Source organism: Petaurus breviceps, unplaced genomic scaffold (genome assembly GCF_028583685.1).
Source record: "Petaurus breviceps papuanus isolate PSGF00001 unplaced genomic scaffold, PetGlider_PUasm1.0 220, whole genome shotgun sequence".
Lineage (NCBI taxonomy): Eukaryota > Metazoa > Chordata > Mammalia > Diprotodontia > Petauridae > Petaurus > Petaurus breviceps.
Genome location: NW_027185876.1, coordinates 19748959 through 19761574, shown reverse-complemented (window position 1 = coordinate 19761574; position 12616 = coordinate 19748959). Strand labels below are relative to the sequence as shown.

General features: G+C 36.3%; 1 protein-coding gene across 1 annotated transcript in view; it reads left to right on the top strand.

Annotated features, from left to right (window-relative positions):
- The window catches only part of TADA1 (transcriptional adaptor 1), a 19864-nt gene extending 7593 nt beyond the window's left edge, over positions 1 to 12271 (top strand). Inside the window, exons 2-8 of the mRNA XM_069094700.1 lie at positions 3123 to 3214; positions 3506 to 3571; positions 5283 to 5380; positions 7496 to 7705; positions 8349 to 8500; positions 10730 to 10892; positions 11246 to 12271. Coding sequence (XP_068950801.1) covers positions 3123 to 3214; positions 3506 to 3571; positions 5283 to 5380; positions 7496 to 7705; positions 8349 to 8500; positions 10730 to 10892; positions 11246 to 11398 — 934 coding nt within the window. The 3' untranslated portion in view covers positions 11399 to 12271. The remainder of the gene's footprint in view (positions 1 to 3122; positions 3215 to 3505; positions 3572 to 5282; positions 5381 to 7495; positions 7706 to 8348; positions 8501 to 10729; positions 10893 to 11245) is intronic.
- Positions 12272 to 12616: the final 345 nt, after the last annotated feature.

Below are 12616 nucleotides of genomic sequence, written 5' to 3'. Positions count from 1 at the left end.
GTGTGTGTGTGTGTGTTAAGTGTCTGAGGCCGGAACCGAACTCAGGTCCTTCTGACTCCGGGGCCGGCGCTTTACTCACTGCACCACCTAGCCGCCCCTGATTGATTTCAATAAGATAATATAGTTAGTTAAATATTTACTGGTATTTCTTTCTCTCCCTACCTACCCCCCCAGCTTTGAATATTCCAGGTTGGGATTGATGATAGATTATACCTAATTTCTCCAGATGTTCTTACTGGTTTAAAAACCTTTGAACATCTTAGATCACAGTTTATTTAAGACTCTGGATGTTATCTGTGGTCTGAAAGGAATGAAAAAATTCCTGAACCCTTTATGGTTGAACTCATTTCTTTGCTAGAGTTCTTTCTCTCTTGCTTAGGCCTTTTTCTGACCTTGTCTAATCTAAGGTTTGGAGCAGGCAGCTTTTAGAGTTCTTCCAGTTAGTTTCCTCAGAATTAACTGTGGCTCCTAATTAGAGGTATAACCTGCCCTGGCCACTTTATGTTAACCTTATTTTCTATATCCTTATTGCATTGGTCTTCTTTCACTTTTTCATTACAGATGAAGCCATGTTTTGTATCAGAAGGAATACTAGACCAGTTGAGACTAGTCCCAGTTTACTCACTATCCCCAAAGCTTTGAGCAGCTCATCTGACTGTGTCTGAGCCTTGGTTTTCTCATCTATATAAAGAGGGCATAGGGATTCTTATAGTGTCTAAAAATGTTGTTCTGGATCCATTTTGGATAGTTTGTAACCCACCATAGCTGAAGACTAAAAACAAACCAAACAACTAGTCAATATGTATATTTTGCTTTTTAGAGGGCAATTGAGGTTAAGTGACTTGCCCAAGGTCACATGGCTAGTAAGTGTTAAGTGTCTGAGGCCGGAGTTGAACTCAGGTCCTCTTGACTCCAAGGTCAGTGCTCTATTCACTGCGCCACCTAGCTGCCCCTAAGTTTGATATTTTTTAGGTACAAATAATGCCATTTTGGAGTATGAGAAAATGAATAGGTAGTCTATTGTCAGAGCTATATGACAGTGCTCTATAATCCCATCTTATAAAATTGAAGCTACCCTTTCAGGCTATTAGAAGTTGTTTTCTGTTGGTGAGAATGGGAGTGGGGATAATTGGCATACTTTTATCTTTGTTTCTTTTTTTATGAAACTTGTTATTTCATAATTTTCCTATCTTTTAAAAAATGTGTATAAACTTCTATTGATAATGTTGATATTTCTACCAGGTAATTGAATAGCAGGTAAAAAGTGGTGGTAAATGATCCTAAAATGCAAATTCAACTCAACAAACATTTATTAAAAGTATCCCTGTATTCAAGACACTGGAGAGAAAAAAATAAAAAAGTTTACTATTTCTGCCTTTAAGGAGTATCCAGAGTAAGATGGTAGATTTGAGGGTGAACATGTAGAGGAGAGTCTACACTATAGGTCAAAAAGACCTATAATGACTCACATTAAAATGTAACTGGGAAATGTTTAACAAAATAAATAAAAATACAATAAAACAGAAAATGTTAATATACATGGTTTTTTAAGTTAGTATGTGCCTACCGAGATCCTTATGTATGGCCTCATTTTTATTTGAATTTGACATCACTAATGTAGAGAAATCATACTTTTATAGGTAGATCATCTAGTTCAGGGCTTCTTAAACTGTCTGTGTCACAGATGGCTTTGGCAGTCTGGTGAAGCCAGTGAATGTTATTTTTCCGTATGTAAAATGAAATACCTAGGATGACAAAGGAAGCCGATTATATTAGAATAAGGATATATTTTTTCACATCCAAATTCATGGACCCCCAAAATCTATCTATGGATTCCAAGTTAAGATTCTTGAGCTAGTTCAACCCTGTTATTTTACAAATTAGGAAACTTGGGCCCAGAGAGTGATTTACCCGAGGTCACAGGTAGTGTTATTAGCAAGACTAGGACTTGAACCCAGGTTCTTCTATTTCCAAATGTAGTGTTTTTTTCTTTTGTTTTTTTTTTTTGGAGGGGGGAGGGCAGGGCAATTGGGGTTAAGTGACTTGCCCAAGGTCACATGGCTAGTAAGTGGTGTCAAGCGTCTGAGGCCGAATTTGAACTCAGGTCCTCCTGACTCCAGGGCCTGTGCTCTATTCACTATGCCATCTAGCCACCCCCTGCAGTGTTTTTTTTTTCTACTGAAATATGACCCTTAACAAGTAAACATAATGTAAGTTGAGACTAGAAAAAACAATAACAACTGAAGGAATCAGAGAAGGCCTCATGGAGCTGATCCTTGAAGAATAATAACATTCTTAGAGAAAGACATTCAGATTGGGGTCATAGCGGTGGGGTAGTCCATTCTGGTCAGAAACCAGGTTTGAATGATTCTTTCCTCAGAGTGTGAGACAGTCTGAGCCCACTAAATTGTCTTATTATGAATCTTCACACTGAACTTTCAGGAGTTGATATAGATATTAGGAAGTTGAGTAAGGATCCTTTTAAGCTTGGTCATAAATTGCCTTTTTGGACATATCTTAGCCTGAACATAAGGAGTAGCAACTATTTAAGTTTACAGCTAGATGGACATTAATATAAAAATTCTCTCCTGTCACTAAGTTAAACAGATATTAATTTCTAATAATGACTTAGGGAATAAAAGTCTATATAAATTTACTTCTACTTTTCACTTCTAGGAGCTGACTTTTTTCACTGTTTAAAATAACTTTTACCTGCAGTTCGTCAGGAATTCAGAACTGATTCCTTTGTGGTGTTTTGAAATCCAGCATTTAAGCTATCAAGTTAAATGCCTGACTGATGTCATTTGGTTTAATCATTGAATTTAGATAGACCTATTAAGTATGGAATATAAAGCATTAGAAAGATGTAAGGGAGTAATATGATGGCTCAGGCTTTTTGAGAACTAAATTCTGTCTTTCCTTTTGTTTTTGTTTTTTACTGGTTTCCATAATATGTCAAGGCCTAAGATTTGATAAAAGTCTTCTTCCTGTTGTTTTGAGTTAAGTCTTCTTAAGTTCTTTTTCCAGTGTTCATAAAATAATACTTTGTAGGGCAGGCAAAAGTTAAATCTTGACAAGAATCAAAACCTGTGGTTCTTCTTGTTTCCATCCCCTTCATGCAGATATTGGGCTAACCTGAAATTGTGGTTCAAGCAGAAGATCAGCAAAGAGGAATTTGACTTGGAAGCTCATCGGCTCCTCACACAGGAAAATGGTAAAAAAAAAAAAAAAAGATTTCATAATTATTGGGGAGTTGTTTTTGTTCCCCTTCCCATCCCCGGACAAAGAAGTATAATAGGCCAAAGTCTGTCACTGCATAAAATTTTAGTGTATGGCTATCCTCTCAAAATGTGCATTGAGCAAAGAAACTAGAATTGTAACACATAGAGAGTTCAAAATTTCCTTACAGTCTAGATTTACCTAGCAGTTGCCTTATGTTAATTGTAAATGCTTTTGTGTTTGTAGTAGTGTTGTATTTAATTTGTGGAAAACTTTACTTTTCCAGTACATTCCCACAATGATTTCCTCTTGGCTATTCTTACTCGTTGTCAGATTTTGGTTTCTGCACCAGGTAAGCTGGACTTCTTTTTTTTGAGGGGGATGGGGAGTGGTGAGTGGAAGTCATTTAGCACACAATCCAGAAAAATTACTCCCTTGTCATCCTTTCATAGACCTAGCTGTTTCTTGTTTAATACCCTTGTATCCTTTGATACCCAAGAAGAAAAATGCTAGGTACAAATTCTGTTAAGAGTACTTTTCTTAGATCTAATTTTTTCTCCTGTTTCTGCCTTCCCACCCCTTTCCTTTTTATTTAGTTCCTTACTCGTTTATTTCCTGGACAATAGTTTGTTTAGGTAGATGGTTTGAAAGTGAAGCTGTTAGTAGAGAAGGTAGTAGTATAAGGAGAGGTAGCCAGAGGTGATATCAAGCTCAGGTATAAGGGTTTCAGAAAGGTAAAGAAAGAGTGAAGGAGATGGAGGTTTGGAGCATCTCTAGGGCAGGCACAGGTAAAGTGGAAAATTTAGTGGTAGTGATCTAGGAGAGCCCAAGACTTTCCAGGAGGTTGGATTTTTACTCAATATCATCCTTAAAATATCCTCATTTGGAGTGTTCAGAGCTCTTGGGTTTGGTACAGTATGCAGTGCATCAGCAAACATCCAGTGAGTGACTGCTGTGTATTAGACACCTTGTTCGTCACTGAGAATACAAAGACAAAAAGGCAGTCCTCTCTCAAGGAGCTTACAGTCTGTTAAAGGGATATTGGTGGAGATGAGAGGATCATGTGGGAGACAAACTGCAATGGAGAGAGAGACATGGCGGGTTAATTTGCCCCTTTGACCCTAAAGAAATGTGGGTGGAGAAACTATGAGCGGTGGTTCTAGATTCCTTTAGGTTAAGGTGCCAGATTTTTCTATTGGCCACGTTGTTAGGGTGTTTGTGTCCTTTTGTCTTTTTATTAGGCAATCAAATATTTGAAAACTGGAACATCAAAAACCCAATGCTTCATCGGCACCTTTCTCCATTGACATCTTCATTTTTTAACCATTTTTTCTTTGTACCTCTTCACAGAAAGAGGATAGGGTTAGCTATCTGGAACTCTGTCTTTGTAGCCCATAAAGCTCTGAGGCAGTAGCTCTTCCAAAATTATGTAGAGCTTTTTTTTTTTTAACTTTTTGTCAAATGGTAAAATTCTGCTAAAGCCATCTTATTTAGAGCGAGCTGATGTACTGGATAAGGGAGCTGTCCTCAAAGACAAGAAGACTTGAGTTCAGGTTATACCTCTAACGTATCTTGGCTCTGTGACTATTGACAAGTCATTTAACCCTCCGTGCTTTAGGCCAGGGGACCAAATCTAGTCTTCTGTTTACTTTTATACAACCCAAAGTAAGAATGGTTTTTGCATTTTAAAATAAAAATCTAAAAGGTAAAAAATTATTCTTAATTCCTTGGTTGTACAAAAACAGGTGGCAGACATTTTTGTGGGCCAGACTTGGCTTGAGTTTGCCAACCCTGGTTCTAGGTAAATTTCTAAGATTACAAAGCAGAGTAGTTACCAATTTAGATGGAAGTTTCCTCACCTGGGAGTTAGTTCCCTATACCACTGAAATTATAGGTCCAGGAACTGAGGAACTAGAAATTACGTGATTTGGAGAGAGAATTAGAATCCAAGCATATAAATCCTTTTTTTCTTAAATGTTTTGTATTTTCTAAGAAAATTGTATTCTATTGCTGTTAGTATTTTTACTATTGTTTATGAATCCATATTGTTTTCTGCCTTTTAGAGGGTGCTGGATCTTTACCGTGGACAGGAGGTTCTGCAGCTAAACCTGGAAAGCCCAAAGGAAAGAAAAAACTTTCTTCAGTTCGACAGAAATTTGATGTAAGTTATTTTCTGAATGAGCTTAGTTATAATTGTTAGCACTGTGATTTAATTAATTTCATTTCATTTTTTTTAATAGTGGAATGTCTTTCCAAAGAAATGAGATGTATAAGACACTTTTACGAAAAAAAGACATACTGCTTTGCTTCAAAGTTGTCATTGGTTTTATAAATCTTGGTTTACCCTATATCATGTGTGTTTATAATTCTTTTTCCTTATTATTTACATCCCAATTTATTATAATCGTTATGTTTATGAATATTTAGTCAACTAGAAGTAAAACCTGTTTTCTCTGCTTCCTCTTAAGCATTAACTTCTGAACATGCCAAGTCATACATCATTATAGGCAAAGGGACCATAAAGACCTCATCCAACAGTTCCCTTATTTGCAGTGAGAAAGTAATCCTTGACTTGTCTAGTGTTACACAGCTAGTTAGTGAGTGATATGGAATGAGAACCAGTTTTCTATACTCTTAAACTTTTGCTTTCTCTTGCACTTTGCTGTAGTGTTTTAGATTCAATCTTATTATTCATGTGGTCTTCATGTCTTTATTTTGTTTTAGTAGTTCAGCACATTCTGTGTCTATTTGACATAGGTTTCAAGGATGTCATTTGTCCTAGGTATCATTGTGAATATTTTAGGAGTAATATGCATTCGTAATCAGCTTGTTTAGGGTAAAAAGTGTTATAACTATTTAATATTTCTTTCATAGATTTCAGTCTTAGGTCATTTTCTCATGCCCCTAGGATTAAAACACAAACTCCCTAGTTTGCCATTTGAAGTTTTCTCTAATCTGGCTTCATCCTAGCTGTCCAGACTTAAACATTGCCCCTCTTCATGTATTCTATAAAAATAATACCCTGGACTAATTTTGTTCCCTGAATTTGACTTTATGTTTTCATGCAAGCCATTTTTCATGCCTTGAATATATCCCTTATGTCCACATTTCAGAAACCTCAGCAGGACTAAAGTGTTCCTGCCCCATGAAGCCTTACTTGGTCTTCCCCATCAGCCCTCTCCCTTCCACCTAGTTGTTGACATTGTTTTCTTCCTCAGTTTCTTTCTACTTTACTTATTTACATACATGTTGTGTTGTGCCCCTCCAATAGAATGTAAGCTTCTTTAGGACTCTTCTCATTTTTATCTCTGTCCCCAATGCTTTGATTTTATTATGTACTTAGTAAATGTTCGTCGAATTGATTTTAATTGTTTCTTGATAGCCTCATAGGTTGCCGTCATCAACAGATATTTATATACCTACTCTTCTGTCTTTTTAAATCAGGGGTTATTATCCTGGGGCCTCTGAACTTTATTTGAATATATTGGCATATATTGAAATACATATTGAAATTATATTAAATAGAATTTTTTCCTTTGTATTCCTATGCATTTATGCATGTTTATGCAGCATTTAAAAACATTATCTTGAGAAAACTTTATCATACTGCCAAAGGGGTCATGGCAGATGTAAAAGATTAAGAATCCCAGTTTTGAATAGTAGCTTTGTGTTTCTTCAACATTTGTCACCGAGTCTGTTTCATTGGTTATCCAGGCATTTTTGGTATTTAAGGAAAGCATTGATAGTACATACAGGTTCTTGAAACTTACTTACTTACTTAGTTACTACAGACATATGGGCTTAATGTAGGAAAAATATTTTGATCATCTCAGTTCAGAGCCCTTTTATGTGCTTCTCTTATTTTCTGGTTACCTATAATTATTTTTTAGTGGGGGACCTTGCTTGCTTTTAGACACCAAATAATAATTGAATTGAGGTGATAACCATCTGATTAAATTAAGATAGGACCCCCCCCCCCACAACGTATGTCCATTAGTTTTCTTAAATTTCATTTGTTTCATAAAGTGCTATGTTTATCTCTAATGCCTTCAGTATTACTATGAAGTTATGGATTCTGTACATATTATTCCTTTAGTTTTCCTTTGGACATATATAACTATAATTGGTGCATTGGGACACTTGAGTCCATTTAAAATACAGGTAGAATTTATGTTGGTCATTTCTGTGTGTGCTTTGTTCTAATAACTGTTAACAACTGTTATGGTAATAGCTGTAATTATTGTTAAGAGTAATAACATTTGCTCTTGCCCCACAGCATAGATTCCAGCCTCAGAATCCTCTGTCAGGAGCCCAGCAGTTTGTGGCAAAGGATCCACAAGACGATGATGATCTGAAGCTTTGTTCTCACACTATGATGCTTCCTACTCGGGGTCAGCTGGAAGGGAGAATGATAGTGACTGCATATGAGCACGGGCTGGACAATGTCACCGAGGAGGCAGTAACTGCTGTGGTCTATGCAGTGGAGGTTAGGCTGTTGTCATGAGATAACCATATCCCGTATTTTAATATGAAGAGTGTAGCATAAGAGGATATGACAGCATAAGACATAAAACTGCCTCCCTGATTTCTGATTTATGAGTTAAAATCTTTATTGCCATATCATGGATCAAGGAACATATTATATTATTTCCTAATGATAATGTTTAAAAGATTCCTGTACTTTTTAGAAGGTTAGCTTTCAAGAGAAGCATTTATTCTTTATTCTTAATTTTGTATTGGGAATCTTAACATTTAGTTTCTTTGAGAATGGCCAACAGTGGAAAAATTCAGAATTAGGAATTAGAAGATTCCTAGTCTGGTCTCTGCTCTTCTGTTTTTTTGAGCTCTTTGCCCTTGGGCAGAATATCTTAATATTCCTGAACCTCCTTTTCTCCTTTTTGATATGGAGAGAAGACTTATAGGGTTGTGGTGAGATCAAATGGGAGAATTATGTGAAAATGCAAGTGGTTAAAGGGCTATACTTATCTGTAAGTGGTGATTCAGAGGACTACAGAGGTGGTTAGCCCATCTTTCTAAATTCTAATAGTAGTTAAGAAGTCAGTGGAAGTTTTAAGATTTTTTTCTTGAAGAGAATTAGAAGTTACATGTGTTTGTTTTTTTCTTTATAGAATCACCTCAAAGATATTCTGACATCAGTGGTATCAAGAAGAAAAGCTTACCGTTTACGAGATGGTCATTTTAAATATGCATTTGGTAGCAATGTGAATCCACAGCCTTATCTAAAGAATAGTGTAGTAGCATACAATAACTTAATTGAATGGTAAGTGGAATTTTGAATGATGATTGCCCATTTTTAAGGTCTCATTATTCAATGACTAAAAGATAAATGACTAGCTCTTAAAAGATAAATTATTATTTTAATTATCATGTCCAGCCAGAGTACTTTAGACAGTTCTTTATCTTTCTTTTTCATCCTTCTGTTGTATTCAGTAGCATATAATTTAGAATTCTTATATTTGGTGTGATGTTCTGGAGTTTGCTGCAGTGACATGGTACCTATGCTGTGCATCCCTTTCATCTTCTTCCTCTCCAAAGTATCTGGAGTGGAATGGAGGGTCTTTCTTAGAATTCACACCCTATTGGATGTCCAGGGCAGTTATCTCTGGTTTCTGGTCCAGGACTAGAATGATAGGGAAATCTCAACTTTTCACCTCATTTCTTGTGCTTTGCATTTTTTATTGGCTTGGGTCTACTGCCATCAAACTGCTTTATCAAATTAAGATATTTTTTTCTGGGACCCATTGATTCTTTCTAATATCTCAGTCCAACTACTACTGTCTCTGCACACATACCCCTTCCCAAATGATACATTTTCTCAGATGTTGGAAAAAAGAAATTGTAATATTTTCTTTTTTATCAGTTTTAGTTTAGGTTTCTACCCGGGTACTGATCTTTTTCTCTGTAGTGTCCATATTGAGGGGAAGAGAAAGGGGGTGGATGAAAAGAACAAGATGCTAATAGGGAGGTTTAGCAGGAGATGATAGCAGTGGAAATGAAATAATAAGACAAAGCAGGGAATAAGGTAATGAAAAAGATGAGTGCAGAAGAGTGTGATAGAGATGATAGAGTTGTAGTTTCTTCTGAATCTCAATACTTAGATTACTGTTTCGATCCTCTTCTGGCATCAAATGGTATCCATCCCAGTTTAACCTTTTAAAAAATTTCTAATTAATTTCTAAGCTCTTCTTTTTCCTCTACTGAAAAGCCATCACTCTCCTTGAATACTGAGACCCATGGCTCTGGAGAGGGCAGTGTCCCCTTCTCCCCCCCCCCCCCCCCCAGCCAGTTCCTGCTGTGGCTTTCCTTTGAACTGCTTGTCAAGATGACAGGATGATTTTGTGATTTGTTGAACTGACCTCTGTGTTAGTTTTACTCATTCATCTGAAGAGGAACTCAAGTATATTTCTCGTTTGAGCCTTGGAATATAATTAGAATGATCTCTACTATATGCAGGATGCAAAACTATCTGTGTTAAATGTAAGGCGTGCTTAGAGTCTCTTACTTAGTCTCTCTTTTACATAGTACCAAAGGACTGATAAATGTGTTTCTTGGCCTTTATTTCTAATCACAGAAAGTCCTGAAGTGTTTTTTGTAGTCATACAGCCAACCATCTTTGATATCTTTAGTACATCTTCTTTTCAGCTCCTCTTTATTTATTCTATTTCTTTAATCTGGATTACAAGCTACTAGAAGGGTGAGGACCAAATTTTGTATAGCTTTGTAAGTCCTTACTGGGAACCCAGTGAATACTGATTTAAAGTACAAGTTAAAGGTACCTATACCAAATGGGGTTTAAATAGGTAGGATTCATACTTTTCAAGCATCTGTTACCTAATAGCTGCATAAAACATGTTAGTGTTTACATTAAAGAACTTAGAGCCTGGTAGAAAAATCCAATTTGAGGGAGCATAAGCACTATTGCAGTGGTCTAAAAACAGCGCATGGGAGAACATTCTGAGTCTGGCAGGCAACTGCTTCAAAATATAAATATCTCAGTCTTTCTATCTTTGACCTGTTCAAGTGCACACAAATTAGGTAGGGAGGTTGGTTCTCCAGAGTATGTTAAAGATGCTTTTAAAATGAAGAATAAGGTATAACAAGCACACACAGATCCCATTTGCTTAAGTGACTATGAAATAAGAGTCTTTATGATAGGTAGGGCTCTTACATGTCAGGCGTCAGTAATTTAATAGAGCTGCACAAAATATTTTTGTGTTATTACTGACAAACTTGAATCAGAAAAAGACACTCTTACATTGACCTAAAAACTGCACTGAAGAACTTTCCCAGTCTGACTGGCTGTAAGCAGCTGCTTAAATTTTAAGCAAAAAACATCTAGCAATCGAACCTATTCAGGTTCACATAAATTAAATAGAAAGGAGATTGGTTCTGCTTGTAAAATGAAGAATAATGTTTAAAAAGCAAACTTGCATCCTGTTCGCTCAAGTGACTGCATCTTTGTTGAGGAATGCTTTGTTTTTTCTTTCAGCCCTCCGGCATATTCAGTTCCTTCTGCTGGTCAGAATCCAGCTTCCCACCCACCTCCTGATGATGCTGAGCAGCAGGCAGCTCTCCTGTTAGCTTGCTCAGGGGATACTTTGCCAGCTTCATTGCCTCCTGTAAACATGTATGACCTTTTTGAAGCTTTACAGGTAAATTGGTGCCTGCTTAATACTAAGCTGTATTTATATATTTAAGAATTTTGTAAGCTTGAAAAAAGCTTTTTTAGTAACCTCTTCCACATTGACTAGGTGTCAGGTGTGTTGCAGAAGTCCTGTTCAGAAACTGTTGCTAATGTCAAGATTCTTTGATAAATAAACCCTAAAGAAATAAGTTATATTTATCAAGTTTTCATATTTTAAAATAACACTAATGATCTGTTTGTTCCTGGTTCTGCTTTGAGTCTGTTTTTGCATAGTATTTAGGAGTCCCTTGTTTTATCTTTAATGTAGCGACAGTAACCGTGCCAACAAATATTTAGGAGTATTTTACATTTCAATTATAGGTGCACAGAGAAGTGATTCCTACACATACAGTATATGCCCTGAACATTGAAAGGATCATCATGAAACTCTGGCATCCAAATCATGAAGAGCTTCAACAGGACAAAATTCATCGGCAACGTTTGGCAACGAGGGAGGGGCTGCTGCTCTGCTGATGTAGGAGCTGAGATCTGAGGGTGTTGAACTCTTAGCAAATTGATGTCTGAGATTTTTTGTGTCTACATTTCAAGACTGAAATGTGCCATGCATAACCACTTCCTATGGAAATGACTTGTGTTCATGTATTTATGTGCTACTATGAAGCCATAGTATAAAACTGACCTTTGTTAATGATCCATCTCTTCCTGATACCATCCCTCACTCTTAACCCCCTTGCCCAAAGCAAATGCTGTTTCTACTATTGGGATTCAAAGCCGATTCACTTATGAGAAATTTAGTGGCAAGGATTAGCTGGAATGTAGCCTTGGGCCCTGCAGCTATTTTGCCTGGTTTGTGTAATTGTCTTTGAAGAGCTTTTATGTACCCTCTTTTCTATGATCAGAAGAAAGATCCAGGTGTTGAGTGAAGGACTGTAGATCCACATTCCAGCAAAGACAATGTAGGTACTTTCAGAAATCAAAAAAACCACTTCAATGTTATATTTAAATGATGTAAATGGTCTCTTAATAATCCAGTTATTTCAGCTCCATAGAACCATAACTTAGGATTGCTACAGATGGCTACATGCCTTTTCTTTGCATCAAAAAAATCCTGCTATTCAGGAATGCAATAATAAACACAAAATTACTTCCATAATTAACATTTCTCCATAGAGCTAGCCTTCTTGCCAAGTTCTTAGGACCCACCATTTTATCACACACAGACACAGACTTATCTATGTTTAATAGTTGGTTCTTCTTGATTTAAAGTTATGTGGCTTTAGTTAGTATAATGTGGTTGTTTCTGATGCCACCTGGAAACTGATATTGCTAACAATGGAAGTAATGTAGGCAGACCAGTTAAAATAAAGCTATACACATCTGTATACCTATATTATCCATAAATGTTCTTATGATGTAGTTTTATCCTTTGATGTTACAAATTGGAACTTGAAGAAAAATCGTTTAAAAAAATTAATTACATGGCAAATACTGCCTTCCAGAAGGCTGAATATTACATGAAATATCGTTTTATGTGTTCTCAGCAGAACTTTAAAAGTCATATATGAGGTTTTGTGTTGTTCAAAGTAAATGCTTTGTTTCAGGACAACCTATTCAAAATGAACTTTTTAGTACAAGTGTGAAAAACCCTTTTCAGTTGGGATGGGAAAACACTCCATTTCAGGGATTTTAGGTTGTTTTTTTTTAACTGATCTACCTATCTAAACTTTTTTT